This window comes from Salvia hispanica, chromosome 3 (assembly GCF_029641045.1).
Source record: "Salvia hispanica isolate PSC_SH4W2 chromosome 3, Shi_PSC_v1, whole genome shotgun sequence".
Taxonomy (NCBI): Eukaryota; Viridiplantae; Streptophyta; class Magnoliopsida; order Lamiales; family Lamiaceae; genus Salvia; species Salvia hispanica.
Window position 1 is genome coordinate 52,525,872 of NC_142694.1, and position 20,768 is coordinate 52,546,639.

A 20,768-nucleotide genomic window follows, 5' to 3' on the forward strand; every position below is an offset into this window, starting at 1 on the left:
TGTTAATGGTGTTATGGCATAATCTATATATATCTTTTGTATGTTAATGGAACACCATTATGGCATAATCTATATATATCCTTTGTATGTTAATGGTGTTATGGCATAATCTATATATATGCTATGTATGTTAATGGAACACCATTTTTCTCCAATTGCAATTGACAATGTCAAATGCAAATGCATATAATTATTGTGTATAATTATTTCTTTCATCTATCCATGAAAAATGTGTCAGTGTAACTTGACTTGTCACATGTTTTAAAAAATATACTATTCCCTTCGTCCCAACTAAGTTGATTCAAATTCATGGAACGTCCCAACAAAGTTGAGTCATTTTCCTTTTTTGACCAAAAACAAAACACATTTAATCATTCTTACTTTATTTCATTACCTATTTTACTTTCTCTTATCTCTCCTATTTTTTTCTCTCGTATATTATTTTATTACTATCATTTAATTCATTCAACACAATTTCTTAATCTCCGTGTCCAAAAAAAAATGACATAACTTAGTCGGGACAAAGAAAGTGTAAAATAAAGAGTATGGAAAAAGTTTATAGAATGTTAATATTTAATATAGTAGTAGCAAATTACAAAAAAATCTACAGATAATGGCGTTTGCATATTCGCTGCTAAAATTAAGGTTTATGAAGTACTCCCTCCATCCGCGAATGAGTCTCGTTTTTCCGTTTTAGTCCGTCCGTGAATAGGAGTCCTGGTTCACTTACTATAAATGGTAATAGAGTCTCACTTTCTACTAACTCATTCTACTCACATTTCATTTAAAAGTTATGTATACAAGTGGGACCTCCATTCCACTAACTTTTTTCCACCCACTTTTCTTAACATTTTCTTAAAATTCGTGCCGCCATGAAATGGGATTCCTAATGAGGGAGTAACTTTTAGTTAATTTCTGGATAAATTGAGCAATGTTTTATATTATAAAGGTCGATTTTAGATGATTATATTGTAATTGGTGGAGATATTATGACCAAAAGTAAAAAAGTCACAACAAATTTCATCAAATTTTAATTGCATGAGACAATTGAGAAATGTGCAAAAGTTATGATTTAATTAGCTACTTTATAACTTATGAGATAACCAGAAATCAAAAAAAAGTTTTGATTTAAATGACAATTTTCCTTTAAAACAATTAAAACAGTTTTGATAGTTAATTCGGAGAAGGTCAACGTCGCCTGTTTTGAAAGCATGCTTGTACCTTTAAAAAATACTCCATCTGTTCCGCTTTAATAGAGGCGTTATATTTTCTGCACTCATTTTAGAAAAAAATAGTAATAAATAGTTAGAGTGAAGAAAGAGTAACAGTAAGAGACAATATTATCTCTCTTAATTTACTTTTTCACTACTTTAACTATTTATTTGTATTTTTTAAAAACTAAGTGCAGAAAATGAAACGCCTCTATTAACATGGAACAGAGGGAGTACTTCTTCTGTTTGCCATTACTTGTCACTAGTTTTCTTTTCGATCCGTCCGCCAATATTTTTCACACTTATTATTTACTACTTTTGATAATGGACCTCACGTTCCACTAACTCATTTTTCTCAATTTTATTACTCCATAAGACTGTAAAAGTAGGACTTACATTGCACTAACATTTTCAATCAAGTTTATCATTACTCCCTCGTCCCTAATAATTTGTCATCAAATGACCTATGGCACGAGTTTTAATAAATGTAATGAAAAGTGAGATGAAAAAATTAGTGGCATGTGGGTCCTATTTTTATATTAGTTTTATAATAAAATATTAGTGAGAACGAGTTAGTGGAATGTCCACTACCAAAAATGATAAAAGTGAAAGGTGACAAATTTTTAGGGACGAAGAAAAATAGAAGTAAATAACAAATTTTCAGAGACGGGAGGAGTATATTTCTAAATTCGTGCTAGAGTGCTAGATCAAAGTGTGACGTTTAATGGCAAATGGATGGAGTATATTGATGAAATTTGAATGTGTCTACTCACAATCTTAAATGGTAAAAATGTAATCACAAGTAAATTTAAAATGTAATCTATACATTATATACCTCCTCTGTCCAACTCTAATTGAATCTTTTCCTTTTTTAAATGTCTCACTCTAAATGACACATTTTTAAAAATAGAAACATCACTCTCCTATTTTTTTTCTCTCTCTCTTACTTTATTCTATTCACTTTACTCACAAAACAACAAGATCACTACATAAAATCATGTGCCGAAATAGAAATGCTCCATATAGAGTGGGACGGAGGGAGTACTTCATATGCTATAATCATACAAATGCTCCATCCGTCTCTCAAGAGTATGCATTTTGGTTGGATACGAGTTTTAATGCACAATTGGTAAAGTAAGAGATAGATTGGAAGAAAATGTAATTAAAGTATTGTTAATGAAGAATATGTCTCACTTCAATAGAGTACTCCTCAATAGAGTACTCCCTCCATCCCATTAAATATGCAACATTTAGGGAATCAGTACGAGTTTTTATGTAGTGTTGTTTTGTGAGTAAATGAAGAGAGATGAAAAAGTAGAGATAGAGATGTTTTCATTTTAGGAAACATTTCATTTTTAATGAGACAAACTAAAAAGAAAAACGTTTCATTTCTAATGGGATAGAGGGAGTATAATAGTTTCAAAAATTAAAAATTACGTACTCGCATGAGACGGACTAAAAAAATAAAAGTGCATACATTTGTGTGACAGAGGGAGTACAAAGAAGAAGGTCAGAGCATCCCCATCCGTGCTCTTAGTTAAGAGCACGGAAGTGGGCCGGACCCACTTTTACTCCTTGTCCTTAGCTAAGAGCACAACACCCACATCCGTGCTCTTAGCTAAGGACAAGCTCAAGGGTCCCACCATTCTATTATTCAATTTAAATACTCCAATTATTAAAAACATTTCTACATTATAAAAATACATTAAAAAATAAAAATTACATTAAAATCCTAAAAAATAAAAATTACATAATTAAAATACTAAAAAAATAAAAATACATAATTAAAATCCTAGAAAATAAAAATTACATACGTGGAAGACTAGTCCTCTAACCCCAATTGGCGCTTGAGACCCCGGATCATTTGCTCATGTTTTGCAAGTTGATCCGGAGTCATCTTAGACATATCGTTCAAATAGAGTTGACCCAAGAGGGTCCACAACGTGTTGTTCGGGGGTGGAGGAGGCACAAAGGGAGCGGGGGCAGGGGCGGAGGCGGATGGAGTCGAGGCGCGGCGGCGGGTGGTCGTCGCCTTCTTCTTTCCTTGCGGCCGGCGGGAACTGCTCGGGCCAGCGTCGGGGCTACCCAAGTTAGCTCCGGCAAGCTGGGTAGCCACATCATCGGAGGTGTCGTCGGATAGGGCTACCGACCTCGATCGTTTGCTAGAGGAGCTGGAGGAGGATGCTATTATGCCGCCCCTATACTTTGGATGTTGGCGCCCCTCCTGCCAACAATCCAGGTACTTGAACGGTTTTAACTCCGTGCGTTGGTAGGTCTCCAAGGCGGTAGTGATGATGTCGAGCTCGCTCGTGCCGCTCCCTGCCGACCGCTCTTCCTGGAGGTAAATCCCCTGGAACTTACTGATTGCCTCGTTGCATCTTCGAAGATGCAATTGCGCACCTACTATCATTGCGATAGATGGTTCCCTCCGGCCGGGTTTCATTGTAAAGACGAGTGATGCGCCACCAATATATTTTCCCGGTCTGGTTCGTGCCAACTTCCGGATCTTCAGAGACTGCCAAGTAGGCTTTGAACATCGCCATCATCTCACCCGGAGTGTACGGGGTGGGGTGCCACGAACAGGAGGAGTAGGAGTAGAACAGAAGTAGGAGTAGGAGTAGAGCTACTGCTCCCTCCCGATCCGGGTTCGGGTGCCCACCCGAACCCGGAGGCGTTTAGGTCGTGCACCGGGTAAGGACGGTAGCCACCCGGAGCTTGCGAACCTTGGGTTTGAGGAGGGGCCGTAAATTGCGTTTCCGGACTAAATCCGGCCTCGGAGTCGAACCAATCGTGGTTCCAATCGCGATTGCCGGAGGGGTGATCGCCGGAGCCGGGCATTGTGTAGTGTGGTGGGAATTCAGATGAGAGAGTGTGAGGAAAAAAGATGAGAGAATGTAGATGATGATAGAATAGAAGAGAATGTGATTTTTTTGTGTTGAAGTAGGGGTATTTATAAATGAAAATGTGAATTTTGGGGGAAAAAAATTGAAAAATAAATTAAAAGTGGGAAGAAAACGGATATATTTTTTTTGGGAAATGGAAAATATATATATTTTATTTAAAAACATTTTTTTCAATTAATTTTGCATTTAAAAAAAAATAAATTAAATAAGCCAACGGCTATGCCGTTGGCGAATGAGGCGTCGCCACGTGTGCTGCTCAGCGGCACGGACGTGCTCTTAGCTAAGAGCAGCGCCGTGCCGCTGGCACGGACGGACGAGCGTCATCGGCGGACGGACACACCATGCTCAGCAGCACGGACCAACGAGCACCGCAGCCTTCTCCGCTGCGGATGCTCTCAGTGATTTCGAGATTGACACAGACGGTGCTCGTCCGTCCGTAACGCTGTGCACTGGCAATGTACCCCCTGGACACGAACATGGTTGTTGGGTGAAGGATTGTACAAGTGGACGAGATGGTGGAGGACGGCGTTGTTTTGAGAACCTCAAAAGGACTTCGTTCTTTTGAACATTTGAATAGTCCAAACAGGCATTCCGATATGTCACATAAGATTTGGTTTTTGAAAAGTTTAGTTGCGGATAAAATTAGCTGAAATTAGCTGCAATGCCAAATTTCATGAGTTTTTAGTCCACTTTTTAAGTCTACAAGATAAAATATAGTATGACCAATTTTGGTGGCTAGTACACATTTTCCTAGCTTAGTCAAAGAAATATTGGCCCAGAAAATTGTGACTAAGATGTTAAGGGAGTATAATTAGTTGAATTTTTTATTTTGCACCTTGACAAAATACCAAAGTTGTTTGTTTTATGTCCATGTTGTCTAATACTTTTGATACCGACGACTATGAGCTCAATGATATGGAATAGATGACAAGTCGAAGGCAAGAGCAAGATGTCGACTTTTATAGATGGGCCGAAGATTATGACATGCTATGGAAGCACTAGTCTCGGGTGTAGAATGATATGACCCTCTCGGCCAGCGGCAACTACTCGATGAGCAGGAAGGTGCCTCCATCAACATGAACACGATGGGGGAAGAATAGCCGCCCTATAAGGACTAAAGTGAAAAAAAAAAAGCAAGGGAAAAGATTCGAGAATGAGAAGTAATTAAATAATTAAAAATATTCATATACGAGCATTATATTAGTAGAAAATAGTTATGACGGACGAACTATTGGTGTGGCATTGTAGTGATTAAAATGTCATTGTCGCTAGACTTTATAGTTTATACTAACCTCCAAATTCAATTGTTTATAGTTAATGACATGAAACGAATTAAAAAAGAGTTGAACAGAGCCACCCCACCTCTTGAATGCTTTATTTTATTCAGTGCTTGCTTTTTTTGACATAAAATAAAGCTTTGCTTAATTAAAGTATGTGAATTCACATCTCAACGGCTTTAATCACACACAAAAGGAGATGCGATTGATTCCACTCACTCTGTAGAGCACAAGTTCGATTCGCCAAGTTGAAGTCGCTGATTGCATGACAGTGTGATCGACCGAGTTGACCGAATCATGGCGTCGATTTTGGCTAGTAGAACGGTGGCGGCGTTTCCGCTGAGATTGCTGGAACAGGACTCTGCACCGGAGGCTGATCCCACCGCCGCGGTGCTATTCTTCGGGATCAGCTTAGTGTTGGGGATTGCGTGTAGGCACGCTCTCAGAGGGACGCGAGTGCCCTACACCGTCGCTTTGCTTCTTCTCGGCATTGGACTTGGCGCCTTAGGTTGGTTTATTTTATTTTCAGTTGCTACATAATCCAACTCTGCAACATAGGAGTCATTTTTATTTGCATGAATTGGAGTTCCAATGGTTACTCTTCCTGTGTTTATGTTGTTGTGCATATGGAGATTAGTGTGCCTTTTTAATTATCTAGTGCTATTTAGTTCGTGTTGCTCATCGATAGCTTGGAAATCTACTGAAATTTCTGTACTTATAAGAGATTGAGTAGTCTCAATCAGTAATTATAAGGATTTGTTGGTTCTCATTATTTAGGGACAAACTGTTGAAACACAAATTGGTGCAACAGCACTCTCCGAATAAGGACCTTGAATTATTCCAGTTTCAGAAATGCAGCTACTCCTTAAGTACAAAATTCAAGCACTATTCACACTTGACAGTGACAGCAAGGCAGAATCCGTGAATATGTAATAGTTGGCTTCTTTTGTTTGAAAAGGTGATATGGCCTCACCTTAAATTTTCCAACTTTCGGAATATCAAAATCACATTTGTCGTTATACGTCGATGTTGGGCTGCACATATTCATCTACTTGCCCCAGCCGCAGTGATGTTATTTCTTTCAGTAAAAGATGCATATGCTTTATGCTAAAAACAAGTACTCCATCTTTCAAAAAAGAGCCAACTGTTTCACTACTACAATAATTCTATACATATATGTATACTACTTCTTGTATTGGCAATGTGGCCACATGGGGACCAGAATCTGGTAATTAGTGAACTTCACATACGATTTTTTAATTTTGTTTATGTTTACCAAAATCTGATTTTGGGAAGCAAGTTCAAGCAGCTGATTTTTTGTTTTACGTCTATTTGCAGTTATTATACTAGTATATTTTTTTCACTCATGCTTGGGAGGTGGTTTTATGTGAATAAGTGAATTATGGTTCACTGAAAGCTTATATTGTTATGAACTACCAATTGTCCATCAAGGATGGGAGAAGTCAGGTTTTAACCATGCACATTTTTTTGCAGAATATGGAACACACCATAAATTTGGAAAGATTGGCGACGGGATCCGTCTTTGTAAGTGAAATTCTCTGCACCATCATTGAAGTCCCTAAAATGACTGCGGCAAGAAGAAAAACATATTTCTTGCAGTTTTTGGTAAAACATATTTTATGAACATTATAATCTGTCAGCTATTTATGAAATGTTTCTTGTCGCTCCTTGTGTAGGGGCTAATATTAATCCCGAACTTCTCTTGGCTGTATTCCTTCCCGCACTTCTCTTTGAGAGTTCATTTTTAATGGAAGTACACCAGATAAAGGTCTGCAGAAATTCTTCTGTAAATTGTATCTTTGTAGTATTTCGTTAGTAATTTAACAATCTACTACTTTCCTGGTACAATACTCTGGCGCACTAATATTATATCTATATCTGATGCTTTCATGTGTCAAGGCATATATTGTCTTGGAAGGCATTGCCAATACATAGCTGTAAGTCCATAGTTTTTTAAGCTTAAAGTTCTAAAAGTGTGTGGATTGTGATAAAGTGTCTATGTCTAGCAATCTGTATGACATTGACAATTAGGAAAAGTTACAATAGGTGATTTGGTGGTAAGTATTTCTTTTAATCATATGCATAAAAAATCCTTGTCCTCACCTCTTGACATATGATTTTCATTAAACTATGTAAATATTACTAGTAGTCCTGCAGTAGTAATGAACATCTAGAGGTGCTCTAGAAGTTTAAATTATATTTGAGCAATTTAGAATGATAGTATATTACTACTGAAGAATTTAATTTGATGCTAATGGATAAGCTTTCAGATATCAGAGCCAGAACTCTTTCGATCACCTATTTATTGAAGTTTCTTAGTGCAAAGCCTTAACCCAAAGTAACCCGCTTCACATGTGAGAGATTGTTGATAATAATAATTTTAATGTTACAGTTATACCTTCTATACTGTATTTGGTGTATTTGGTCATGTGAAAAGAATCGGCCAGATACAGGAAGGACACTCCATATGAGTAAGAAGAAGAATTAAGATGTTCTTCAGAAAATCAGCTTTGAGGGTGTGAAGAAGTTGTCAGCCATATGCGAAGCCCATGCACAGCAATTCCACCTTGACTGGATTTGCAGGCTCGTCACCCCTTCTGAAGTCCCCCTTCTGCAATTATGATGCACTATAGTTCTCCATAGTTCACCCTTACCACGACATTGACTAGGCAATGGTTTACTTCAGTATCACTCATTACAGCTTTTTGCATAAAACGCTTCCCTAAAAGCTATCTTGAAGTGAGTGATAGTGCCAGGAGGTAATAGCCACATCTGAAGCCTTAGTAATGCAGAACTTAAATAGGACTATAACAGTGATAGAAGTGTAGGTAATGTATTCTGGGTGTTGGGCTGGGGGGGAGGGGTCAGAGGTTTGGTGACTAGAGTAGGTGCTGGCTTGTGGGGAAGGGGCCTGTGGATTCGGCTGCTTGGTGGTTGCTAAAGAAGTAGAGAATAGTTAAGCAGAAAACAGGCCAGAGATCCAAGTTTTTGCTTTCTTTTTCTAAGAGTGGTTTTAGTCTTGTTGCAACAGGGAATGTTATATTAAATGGATTTTAACCATAAGCATGCAAGAGCCCAGTAGTGATCATATAAGGTCATGGTTAGTTACGTAAGATGAGATAGTAGATACAATACTTAATAATCTTAATCCAAATGAGGCTTCTTTTGTTTCCACTTGTGATGTGAATGAGTGTCAGATTCCAGCCTTATATTTATTTCACCATATTTCCAAGTTTCTTTTGAAGTTTTATCCAAGCAGATAAAGAAACCATATCATCTGTTGTATGTCTCAAGCTTAGACTACAAATCCCTTTCCTGGGTTGTTTTCTACTGAAATTCATTTTTTAGAGTTAATTTTCGCCATTTGGATGAGTTTCTAAATTTTCTCATTTATTATTTTCTAGTTATAACCTTACTTATGCTGCCCTCTATCTTTTCTGCATTCAGCTTTAGCTATTTTCAGTGTTTCACTTTTTGGTTGTAATTCAACGTCATTCAATAAAATGGATGTTTTTATGATTAGAATCATAGAATAAATTAACTTCTCTTTGCTTTCTCACTCAAGTGACTCAATACAGAGGTGTATGATGCAAATGTTTCTACTTGCTGTTCCTGGAGTTCTCATTTCAACCTTTTGTCTTGGAGCTGCTCTTAAGGTTTGAAGGTTTTGTTTACTTAATATTAACTTTTCTTAAGTATTCTGAATATTATAAATATGTAGCTTGCTTTCCCGTATGACTGGAGCTGGAAAACATCACTACTGCTTGGTGGTCTCCTCAGTGCTACTGACCCTGTGGCTGTTGTAGCCCTCCTTAAAGAGCTGGGAGCTAGCAAAAAATTGAGTACAATAATTGAAGGAGAGTCTTTGATGAATGATGGGTATATTCTTCAATAAATTTCTTGAGCAATAACTATTGTCAAAAGAGACTTTTGCTTAGGTGTCCTGACACTTCAAGTGGTTAACATATAAATATCGATGATTTGTTTTTCTCTCTTATTTGTCTGCTTATTTAATTTCAGGACAGCAATTGTTGTCTATCAATTGTTTTACCGGATGGTTCTTGGCTGGGATTTCAACTGGGGTGGCTTAGTCAAATTTTTGTCACAAGTCTCTCTTGGAGCGTACGTCCATAAACCTTTAGATTTTTAGACTCAACACTTGATGCAAATAGCTTAATTGTTTTTATCTCATTTGACAGTGTGGCTATGGGTCTTGCTTTTGGAATAGCATCTGTCTTGTGGCTGGGATTTATATTCAATGACACTGTTATTGAGATTTCTCTCACACTGGCCGTGAGCTACCTAGCATTTTTCACTGTATGTACCTTTCTAAACCTGTGTGTTATTATTGCGAGACACTCTGTTGTTGATCTGGGGATTATGTTGCATGAAGGTTCTTTTATCTTGCCCTTATAGATGAATTGTTGGTGTAATGTGCTCAAATGCGCTTTGATTTTGTATATTGTGAGACTATAATTGATTCTACACAATTCAACTCATGTGTTCTTGAATCTGGACTAGTTATTAACTGCTAACTGAAACTGATAAGTGATAACATACTACTGCTGCACATAAAGATCCTTCAGCTCAAGACAGTCATGCATTAACCACTTGGTAATGTTATTTTTAGGTCATTCTGAAACATATATAGAAATGTATGATCTTCAGTCAAAAAATAGACTTTTAGCTCAAAGAGTACAGCCATTTTACACCATCTCATTGTTACTTTTTTCTTATAGCTTACTTTATATAGTCGTTTATCCTGCCAATTCTACTCTCCTTTGAACCAAAACCAGTTTTAAGAGATTTACATATACATCTTTTTGTCCTTTGTCTTGTTCTTATCATGTTATGCGGTGATGCTTTGAGGGTTGAACCAGATTCAGCAAAACATTACTAAAGAAGTGATTGAGAGAAATCCCATAAGTTTTTTCTAACATTAGATAAATCATACTAACATTTTTTTTTGGATTTTGAGTTGCCATCGCGACTAGAGAAGCATGAGACTTAGATATAATTATGTGAAACCGAAAATTTGTTAATTCTAATGGTGAAATGTTAAAAAGGTATAAGGAATCCCCGAATAAGGAACAGGAATCTGAAAGAATTGATTGTTTGAGTAATTCTGAAACGTGTTATCACATTTCTTGTTTCTACAAAAATATCAAACACGCTACATATATCCTCTTAATAAGTTCACCTTTTTCTCTTGAGAATGTCATTAATTTTTGAAATCTCTGGATAACCATATATTCATTTATTTTCTCTCTTTATACTGTATGAGAGCATAAATGAGTACAAATGCTGTTGACAGGCTCAAGAAGGATTTGAAATTTCTGGAGTTTTGGCTGTCATGACTTTGGGGATGTACGTTTTTTTTATTTTCATAATTTAATCATACGACTTTCATAAACAGCTGCTTTAAAGAGAGACGTTGGACAGGTTCTACTCTGCTGTGGCTCGCACTGCCTTTAAGGGGGAAAGCCAGCAAAGTTTACATCATTTTTGGTATCCTGCTCGGTTACTCTAGTTACATATCTTTTCATGTCTAGCATTTTTTGGTACATTAAATATAGTAAGAATTGTTGATGTGATATAGCTGTCTGGATGTAGTATTAAATAATTCAGCCATTGTTAAAGTTTCTATGCATATAACTGGCAACATCTTCAGTGATTCAGTCTTTTCTCTGGCAGAAATGAGAATTTCCAAATTTTTATAAAGCCAGCAAGAAGCTTGAGATAAGCATTAAATGACATATACGTCACTTAGCCTTTTTTATCCCCATCAATCTAACATATTTACAGAATCAAAATAAAAGCCAGTGTGGTCAACTGTGAATATGGTTGCCATCTCAAAGGTCATTCAGTTCAATTAGTTTCTCATTTGACTTTTGTCTTGATGGTTGTGCTTGTTACTTCACAGTTTTTACATTTATAATTTTGAATTACAATATAATGGCTCCTGCTGATTATTCTTTAAAAGTCAAATATATTATTGCAGTTCTGGGATTGCTTTCTTATTTAGTGTAAACTTTGTTTCAGGGAAATGGTTTCTTATATTGCTAATACTCTAATCTTCATCTTAAGGTAAGAATGAATTTTACCATTCTCATGTAATTATTATTCTTGTCCTCTTCTTTTTATTTGTTCAGCTCATGTCCCTCAGGCTTTTTTGACTCCGTCATTTATAAGAAGTCACCTTTCGGGAAATCAATGCTTTCCTTGACAACTATGATTCAGAAGAAATGGAAACTTTTAATTATTGGAAGATGGGTTGATATGTCAAATTGGTTGGGGGGGGGGGCTTAATTTTAAATGAAGGATTTTTCAGATCTGCCAATGAGATTATGAATTTTGACGGGTTTTTGGGGAAGCCCAAAAGTAAAATCACTCAAGCTTGTGCTTCAATCAATTTGGACAATATCATACCAATGTGGAGTCAGCAATTGTTTAAGTGCTTGCGGACTCGTGCAAGGTTCAGAAGAATCAAATAATAAACATGTGGAAGTATATGTTTCTTTGTAGGAGGGGGTAATGCAGTTTTGTTCACGATATTTTAGTTACAACAGAACTCTGGAAAGCGGAAAAGCACAAGGGACTAAACAAACCTTTTTTGGTCCTTTTACATTTATATGAGAAAAATTGTCAGTGCACTCTCTATGATGTCAAAACTTTATTGTCTGCCATATTAGCGGTTTTTTCTGTGTAGCTAATCTTGATTAGACATCTTACTTAGCTTCACTTGCTTTACATCCTAATTTATTGTCATGATCCTAATGGCATTTTACTCTATGCAGTGGTGTAGTTATAGCTGAGAGTGTTCTCAGCAGCGACAACATATTTGAAACCCACGGTAAATATATTCTTTCTTCTACGTTGCAGACAAAGCACATGCATGAATCCATGTTTCACGATTCCTTAGAATTTGAAGTGGAACAAAACAGCTCACAATAAATTTTCTTTTTGTGAAATACATCCAATCCATTTGAGTGTAGATTCTTGATGGTCCATGTCAAAGGAAAAGGAATTAAGATCTTGTATTACTTGAAGGAAACTGCATGCACAGTGGGGATCACCTAATACTTTTCCTACACCATCCCCTACTCCACCCCTCACGTTTAGTAATGGGCCCACCTTGAAGGCATGGTGTGTTTCAGATTTATGTGCTTAATGTTGAAAATTATTTTGGATTGAAGTTCTCCTAATTGACAAAATTTGTGCAATGGATCTAAAACTAACTGGATCATAAGGATCACCCTCTCTTTGAGTAAGTAGAATCAATCTGTGCTTCCAGTTACCCAATCTTCCATCCCTTACTTTTGTCCTTAGTAAATGATTGTTGATGAAAGCAGGACTCTTGGGATCTAAAGTTATTTCATGTTTGGGTAGTAAATTGACAGTTACTTTCTGAACATGTAAATAACTTTAAGGTAGAGTGATATGGAAAGAGTCAATGTAACTCGGACTGGGCAGCTGTTGATGATGACTGAATGCTTGTAAACAGTATCCGGTCCATACTTTCATACTATTACTGAATGTACACAGTCGAAGTTTATTAGTTGAGTTTTCTCGAGTAGCAGTTCCACTTATCATCTTTGTCAAATTTGTTTAGAACGTGAGCATCTGTTCTCTATATTACATAATTTATATTAACTTGTATTATTTTCTCACAGAACATTCTTGGGGTTATCTGGTCCTTCTGTATGTTTTTGTTCAAGCATCTAGAGTGGTTGTGGTTGGAGTATTGTATCCATTTCTGCAATACTTTGGCTATGGTCTGGACTGGAGAGAAGCCATTATTCTTGTCTGGTCTGGCCTGCGTGGGGCTGTAGCACTGTCACTATCACTCTCTGTCAAGGCAAGTTTTTATCATCTTTGTTGCAGTTTCCTACCATGATCAATACTTCTAGCTCACATAATTTACTTTTGGTTCACAAAAATAAGAGCCGGTAAATGGAAAATACTGCAGTAGATTTTTAGGTAAAGGCAGATACAATCTTACTCATCAATATTCCTATTCCTATTTCTAACCAATTTTCCACTGCAATTCGCAATATTATCTGTCATTGTTGCTTATTTTTTTCACAGGCCGATTCTCAACTTCCATATGTTTTATTGCATCCCATATTTGATTGTCATCTAACTTTGAAATTTATTGGTGTTTCAGCGTTCCAGTGACAATTCACCATACATCTCTCCCGATACTGGAGATTTGGTACGTCGTATTAGAATTGTTGCGATTCAGCTGTAAATGCACATAAAGTATCTTTTAGTTGATCTACTAGAACAAGTGAAATATATAGGGATACTTTGAAATAAAAAACCTTGTTATTGTCAGCCCTTCGATTGCGAAGATCTATGGTGGATGCATCTCTTTGTTGGATGAATGCAACACCGGGTTCAAATCCCATTAGGGACAAAAATTCCGTTTTATTGAGCGCAGTTTCACATAAGCACAATAATAAGGTTGCTATTTTAAAGACACCATGAATAAATAAGGAGATGTTAAAACAAATACTCCATTTCTTATTGTGAGAATTGTGTGAACTCGTGCACTGAACCCTATAGAGTAATTGCACTGAATACACCAAAAATATTGTGAATTACCATTAGTTTCAATGACTAAATTATAGGTCTGTGCAATAATTCCCACAGTTTTCACCATAAGAAATTTTTATTTAAACCACTCCCATTATAATAAAGGGACAAGATCAAGTAGAAAACTCCATTCCCGTTACACGGAGCATGTAAAACGTAATTCGGATCATTACTATTTTTAGGATCTACATTTTTCATCAAATGATGCATTGCCATAATAGATAAAATGCATTATGACTAAGATGATAACCCTGGATTACATAAAGATCAGTCCAGGTTGAGTTTTACCTTCTATGGGAGGAAACTTTATATTTGATCCTCTACCTATATATCTATATATAGATTGTATGCAAATTAGTTGAATGTGCACTTATATATTTGCATGTCATATAATCCATCCTACCTTCTCATGCTTTTGCAGTTTGTCTTTTTGACTGGTGGAATCGTCTTTCTTACGCTTATTGTGAATGGGTCTACTACACAGTTTATTTTACATTTTCTGAAGATGGATGATCTTTCGCCAGCAAAGGTACAGTTATCTCATCTGTGTTAATCTGCATCTCTATTCAATGACTTTTGTATACTTAAATGCTATCATAATTGAGGTAAAATGCTATTGAAAATGTATAAGCAGCTTTTACTGACAAATATGATCATTGTCTTCGACATATTTAATATTTATTGATAAATGAAAGACATGATTGCTCTTGTGTGCTTTTTTGGCAGGTAGGTTTATCTAACACTGTAAAATTAAATAAATTATGGCAATAGTGGATCAAGTAAAATCCAAGCAAACTAGTAAACAATTTCTTAAGTCTGACTCCAGCTAAGCAACCAAAATAGGAGTTTTTGAATTATATTATGTAATTGTAGCTCGAAGTAAAATAAAACTATGCATTAACAGAAATAAGAGTGAAAAAATTGCAAATGAGTAGCCTAATCATGCCAAACTCTGGCCAAAGATTTCATCTAATTGTTGACTGGTGATATTAAATAGTATCAATTTTGCAATTCAAGCACTTAACCAATGCCTATTGTGATAGTCATAACTAATGATAACTTAACTCAGTAATCAATCCTAGTATTTGTTTAATTCTTAGCATCTCTTGATTAGGCATTGTTCCATATTTAGTCAGTAATATAAAACAGTTTACATGTAAATAGTTAAGTTAAAGCTTAACTATTTTTAAGTTAAACTCTGATCTTACCTTAGATTACTTATGTGTTGTGTGTTTTAACTTAAAATATAGCCCAATTCCTTCATAGATGAGCATAGGAAAATATATGCCTAATCGATTTGTCGGATTGATCAGATATCAAATTCCTGCTTATAATTCAAGAATATATGTGTACTTCAACACAAAGCAAGAAAAAAACTAAGCTTGTAACTCGAGTGAAATGATGGAGAGATCCTTTTGTTAGAAAATAGAGTTTGTTGTGGCGGTAGTGTTCATGATAACTAAAGCTGAATAAAACATAATTAACTGAAAAAGAACAGGTTCGGCAGCCAATATAAAGTTTTGGCTTCCTACTATGCTCTTCCTGATATGTTTTCAGGATTAACATTTTTTATTTATGTTATTGTTTCAGAAACGGATATTAAGTTACACAAAATATGAAATGTTAAAGAAAGCACTGGAAGCCTTTGGTGATCTTGGGGATGATGAAGAACTGGGACCGGCTGACTGGCCTACTGTTAAAAGATACATAACGAGCCTAAATGATGCGGATGGTGAACAAATACACCCTCATTCTCTATCTGAAAATGATAATAATCCGGACCATATGAATTTGAAAGATATTCGAGTCCGCTTCTTAAATGGTAAGTAATTTGTGTCTTGATCTCCTTAATTCTTAAGTCTACTTGTATTTTACTTTATTAATCTATCTGTTTATGGTTCAAATGGGTTATTTACAATTCTTGTAGCCATTGTCAGCACAACACTTGATATCTTAAGCTCTTTGTGATCTTTTTCTTTAGCTAAAATATAGCTGTTTTAGTTCTTAAGATGTACTTTTGGATTACCCAAGGCTCTGTTCTTGTTGCTCTTTGGCATGGAATCTTAAATTGCCGTACTGTTGCTCTTCAATTACCTTAACTTGTTTATTACTTGAGGAAACAGTTTTCTTGATAATGAACTAATATAACTAGTCGGTGTTGGGAAACATGTGATCAAATTGATAATATGAAATGGCAGCCAAGCAAGGAAAAGTTCAACAACTTTTGATTGACAGAGATGATAAAAGTTATAGATGAATTGACAATCGTTATACTTGTGCTAAAGCTGTGATGCTTGTTAATGTATTATTGGTTGAACTATGTGTGCAACTTTTCATGCGCATAACGTTGCTACCTGGTCTAACTTTAGGAAATTTTGGAATTTTAGGTGTTCAGGCAGCTTACTGGGTCATGCTTGATGAGGGAAGGATTAACCAAACTACCGCGAATCTTCTAATGCGATCTGTTGACGAAGCGCTTGATCTTGTATCTAGTGAAGCTTTGTGTGATTGGAAAGGTCTAAAATCTTATGTGAATATCCCAAATCACTATAAGTTTTTTCAGTCAAGCATTGTCTCTCAAAAGCTTGTTACATACTTTACTGTGGAGAGATTAGAGTCTGCTTGCTATATTTGTGCGGCCTTTCTTCGTGCCCACAGAATTGCAAGGGAGCAACTACATGAATTTATTGGTAAGAACTTCATGTGTTCATTTTCTTCAAATCGTGAGCATCACATGTTTTTATCTTTCGTCATCTTTGTATATAGACAAATAATTCCTGGCCCAGAGGATGTCTTCATAAAATTCGCTACTTGCTCCTTACAGAGTTTAAGCAAAAGAAATTTGTGATCAATGACTAACTTCTCTAATACTGTAGTTTACTTTCTAATATAATTCGAGTACACTTCTGCTTGAGTTCTTTTTTTAACTTTTCTTTTTTTAATTTTTCTCACATAAGCATTGATTTTTTAGGAGACAGTGAGATTGCATCCATGGTTATTAGCGAAAGTGAGCAAGAGGGTGAGGAAGCAAGAAACTTTTTAGAAGATGTTCGTGTTACATTTCCTCAGGTATATAGAAGGTAAATTTATTGCACATGCTGCAAATTATGTTCTGTGATATTTATTTTGACAACACCTTCAGGTGCTACGTGTTGTGAAAACAAGACAAGTTACATATTCAGTGCTGAGTCATTTGATTGAATATGTTAATAATCTTGAGAAGATAGGCTTACTAGAAGAAAAGGAGATGAGCCACCTTCATGATGCTGTCCAGGTAGATTACGATCCCCAAGTTTCTTATGCTTATGATTGTATAATGTTTTTGTTTGAAATCTTGATAAACAACTTTTAATATTCTGTACAGACTGACTTGAAAAAGCTCCTAAGAAATCCACCTATGGTGAAAATTCCCAAAATAAAGGATCTGATATCAGCAAATCCTCTGTTGGGAGCACTGCCAGCCACAGCACGTGAGGCGTTAGCAGGATCTACGAAAGAAATAATGAGACTATCTGGAACCACCCTTTATAAGGAGGGATCAAAGCCAACTGGTATCTGGTTATTGTCAAACGGAGTGGTGAAGGTATATTGCAACTATTTTTGCCCTGCAATTGCTAACTGATTTTCTTGTGTTATCCCTTACACATGGAATACCTGTGCTTGGCAGTGGTCGACTAAAGATACAAGCACTAAGCAGTTCCTGCACCCAACATTTACTCATGGGAGTACTCTGGGATTGTATGAAGTGCTTGCTGAAAAGCCCTACACCTGCGATATTGTGGCTAACTCTGTGGTCATGTGCTTCTTTATCGAGACCGAAAAAATACTCTCTGTATTGAGATCTGATCCCGCAGTAGAAGATTTCTTTTGGCGGGTCGGTATAAGTAGCCTGTTTTTTTCTTTTGTCCTTATTTTCACCTGGCTTCCTTTACTTACTTTACTTGCATTCTTCATCTTCCATCTTAGCAGTAAAGATCTCTTAACAATTAGCATCAAGTGGCAATCCAATTTCTTATGATCTTTCCTTAGCTGAAGTACTAAGGAACCCCTTTTTATGCAGGAAAGTATTATTGCTCTCGCCAAAATCATGCTTCCTCGCGTGTTTGAGAAAATGTCAATGCAAGACCTGCGAACACTTACTGCTGAAAGATCAATAATGAATATTTACATCAGAGGGGAGAGTTTTGAGTTACTCCCTCAATCTGTTGGTTTCCTATTGGAAGGTTTTATAAGAAAGCAGGGTGGACAAGAAGAGATGCTTACAGCTCCCACAGCTATTTTGCCACGTCTAGATCAAAGTTTCTCGCAATCAGAAACATTAGGTACACTGCTTGTCACTTGTCAGATATGCTGCTGTTAGATATGTCACTCTGGTGTGCTGAAAGAAGCAGTTATTTTATTATTAAAAAGTTGAAAAGATCGATTAAGTTGATTCAATATTTTAATTGAAACTTCAGCTAACATTCTATAATTCTCATATCACTACTTATCTGCTTTGTATTTAGCAGGCGCCAGAGCGGGAAGTTTCTATCAGCAAGTTCCGGTGTATCAAGTTGAGACGAGGGCAAGGGTGATCATATTAGACATCGCAGGATTTGAGGCTGGCAAAAGTCTTCAGAAGAGGACGTCTTCTCTGATATCACGTTCGGCTGATCGTCACTCTGGATCTTTCAGTAGAGAGCATAGTGGTCTTATGAATTGGCCTCAACATCTAATGAACTCCAGTCGTCATGATGGGGAAACTTCAGGTGAACAACACAACAATTTGTCTGCAAGGGCAATGCAGCTAGGCATTTATGGCAGCATGGTAGGTTTCTCTCTCTCTCTCTCTCTCTCTCTCTCTCTCTCTCACACACACACACACACACACAAACACTGTTTCTCAGAGTAGCTTGTTGACAAATGACAATGCGGTTTGATCATCAGATAAACCTACGAAGACGGCGCACTCGAAGTTTCCTAAGAAGTTCGAGAGTAAAGCCAGCTCACAGTCTTTCGTATCCCAGAGTTCCTTCGGTTCCTACTCATCGTCCAATGGTTTCAGCTAAATCAGAAGGGTCGACTACATTGAAACAGAAATTTAGAGTTCAAGATTATAAACAAGTAGGCAATGCACTGGAACCCGATGAAAGCCATGCAAGAAGGGACGAATCAAGTGATGATTCCGGTGGTGAGGAAGAACATATTGTCAGGATTGATTCACCAAGCAGACTGTCTTTCCGCCAAGCTCCTTGAATCGTCCCCGTAGCTGCTACTTTGCCTCTGTCTCTGTTTGTAGCATACCATGTACTATATCGCAAGCTATAAGATAAGCAAAGCTACAGTTATCGAGTGCGCTTATCGACTTGACTATATTTAACAACATCATAAAAAGATGTTGGTAGTTTGTGTACAGGGAATCGTTTTCACAATACTGTTGTTGTTTACGATTCACATATATGGTAGCATGGCATAATTTATATATCACTCCTTCCACGAAAAAAGTAGTTCTGTTTTTCATTTTGAGTTTATAATAAAAATAGTTTAGTTTTTTTCTTTCTAACGAGGTTGGTTCGTAATTTTCACGGATAAATTTCAATCATTTTTTCTATCTTTTACTTTACTAATTTTGCATTAAAACATAGTCCACGTTATGCGTATAATATTTCAATCACGTTTCTCTCTCTCTTACTTTACTAATTTTGCATTAAAACATGTGTTATATACAACTAAGACTAATTTTTTTAGACAAGAGGTAGTATCTTCTTTTGGCTCTTATGTTGGTAGACCCTTATTCTCCACATGAATTTTATACTATTACTCTCTATCCCAAGATAATTAAGTCGTATTCTCATTTTTTTGTCGTTCTAAGTTGGTTGTGTTATTTTGTTCCTTTTTTTATTGGCAAGAGACTTTATCAGCACTCCTACTCTCTTTCTCTATCCTATTTCATTATTTCTTCATTCTAACCTTTAAACTTAAATTTCTGAAATCTTGATGCTCAAAAGAAACGTCTCAACTAACTTGGGACGGGTGTAGTACATCGTTTTCAACTTTGAAGTCAGTTCCAAAGACAGTAGGAAGGAGGTGAGTCTGAAAAGGCGAAAAATAACCCAAGTGGGCGAAGAAAGGCGTGAGAAGGAGCACGTACAACATGGTGTGATTTATTGGGGTCTTGTCTTGTTAAAAATTTGTGGGGTTAAGTGAAAGTGTTCCCTCCCCACCATCATATCATATGCTCTGTCTATTCTCCTGTCTCCCTTGAAAGAATGTTCCCTTTCCCTCTCTTCACATACTTCCTCAACTAATTTGTTTTTAATCTATTTTGAATCGCTGGAAAATCGCCTATTATGATGGATGAGTTGTACTAGATGCTTTGTAACATACACAACTCGAAACTCAAAATAGGTATATCAATATGATTAAAGTATATTTAGGGGTTGTTTGACATTAAAAATACTCGTTACATCAGTAGTTATTAATAAAATGTGGGATGTAATTAAATGTAAACTCTAAATATTGAACAAACTCCAAACTATGATCTGAACCGTTAGAAAATCACAATAGACGACAAAATAATATAGTAACAAAAGATGTCAACGACGGGTGTTATATTGATATTTTTTGTTGTTGATATTTTGTCATTTTTTATTATATTTTCAAACAATCCAAATAATAGTTTAGACTTTAGACTTTATACAATATATATAGAGTTTGTACATAAAATATGTTTATTGAAGTTTGATGCCGAAAGAATGAGTTATTGAACATGTTAGATT

At 36.2% G+C, this 20,768-nt stretch overlaps 1 protein-coding gene across 4 annotated transcripts; it reads left to right on the top strand.

The window, feature by feature from the left end:
• Nucleotides 1–5,465: 5,465 nt before the first annotated feature.
• LOC125214155 (sodium/hydrogen exchanger 8-like) lies at nt 5,466–19,476 on the top strand. 4 transcript variants are annotated; one of them, XM_089068014.1, is made up of 23 exons: nt 5,466–5,899; nt 6,886–6,936; nt 7,089–7,180; nt 8,991–9,068; nt 9,134–9,291; nt 9,433–9,534; nt 9,612–9,729; nt 10,727–10,779; nt 10,855–10,920; nt 11,455–11,499; nt 12,210–12,265; nt 13,086–13,270; nt 13,580–13,627; nt 14,432–14,539; nt 15,601–15,832; nt 16,398–16,700; nt 16,982–17,079; nt 17,153–17,284; nt 17,375–17,593; nt 17,678–17,884; nt 18,071–18,332; nt 18,516–18,817; nt 18,937–19,476. In XM_089068014.1, exons 1-23 carry the CDS (start codon nt 5,689–5,691, stop codon nt 19,243–19,245), a joined length of 3,435 nt encoding a protein of 1,144 aa, XP_088924140.1. In that variant the 5' UTR covers nt 5,466–5,688; the 3' UTR covers nt 19,246–19,476. The 4 variants fall into 4 exon arrangements, with proteins under 4 accessions (XP_088924140.1, XP_088924141.1, XP_088924143.1 ...); XM_089068015.1 differs by having other exon boundaries at nt 5,467–5,899; nt 18,519–18,817; XM_089068017.1 differs by lacking the exon at nt 5,466–5,899 and adding an exon at nt 6,270–6,349 and having other exon boundaries at nt 8,978–9,068.
• Nucleotides 19,477–20,768: the final 1,292 nt, after the last annotated feature.

Bases quoted from the DNA above. Each gene is read 5' to 3' on its own strand.
- LOC125214155 (XM_089068014.1), top strand. From the start codon at position 5,689: ATGGCGTCGATTTTGGCTAGTAGAACGGTGGCGGCGTTTCCGCTGAGA. The intron at 17,080-17,152 runs GTATATAGAAGG...CAACACCTTCAG, and splicing joins TTCGTGTTACATTTCCTCAG to GTGCTACGTGTTGTGAAAAC. The intron at 17,285-17,374 runs GTAGATTACGAT...TATTCTGTACAG, and splicing joins ACCTTCATGATGCTGTCCAG to ACTGACTTGAAAAAGCTCCT.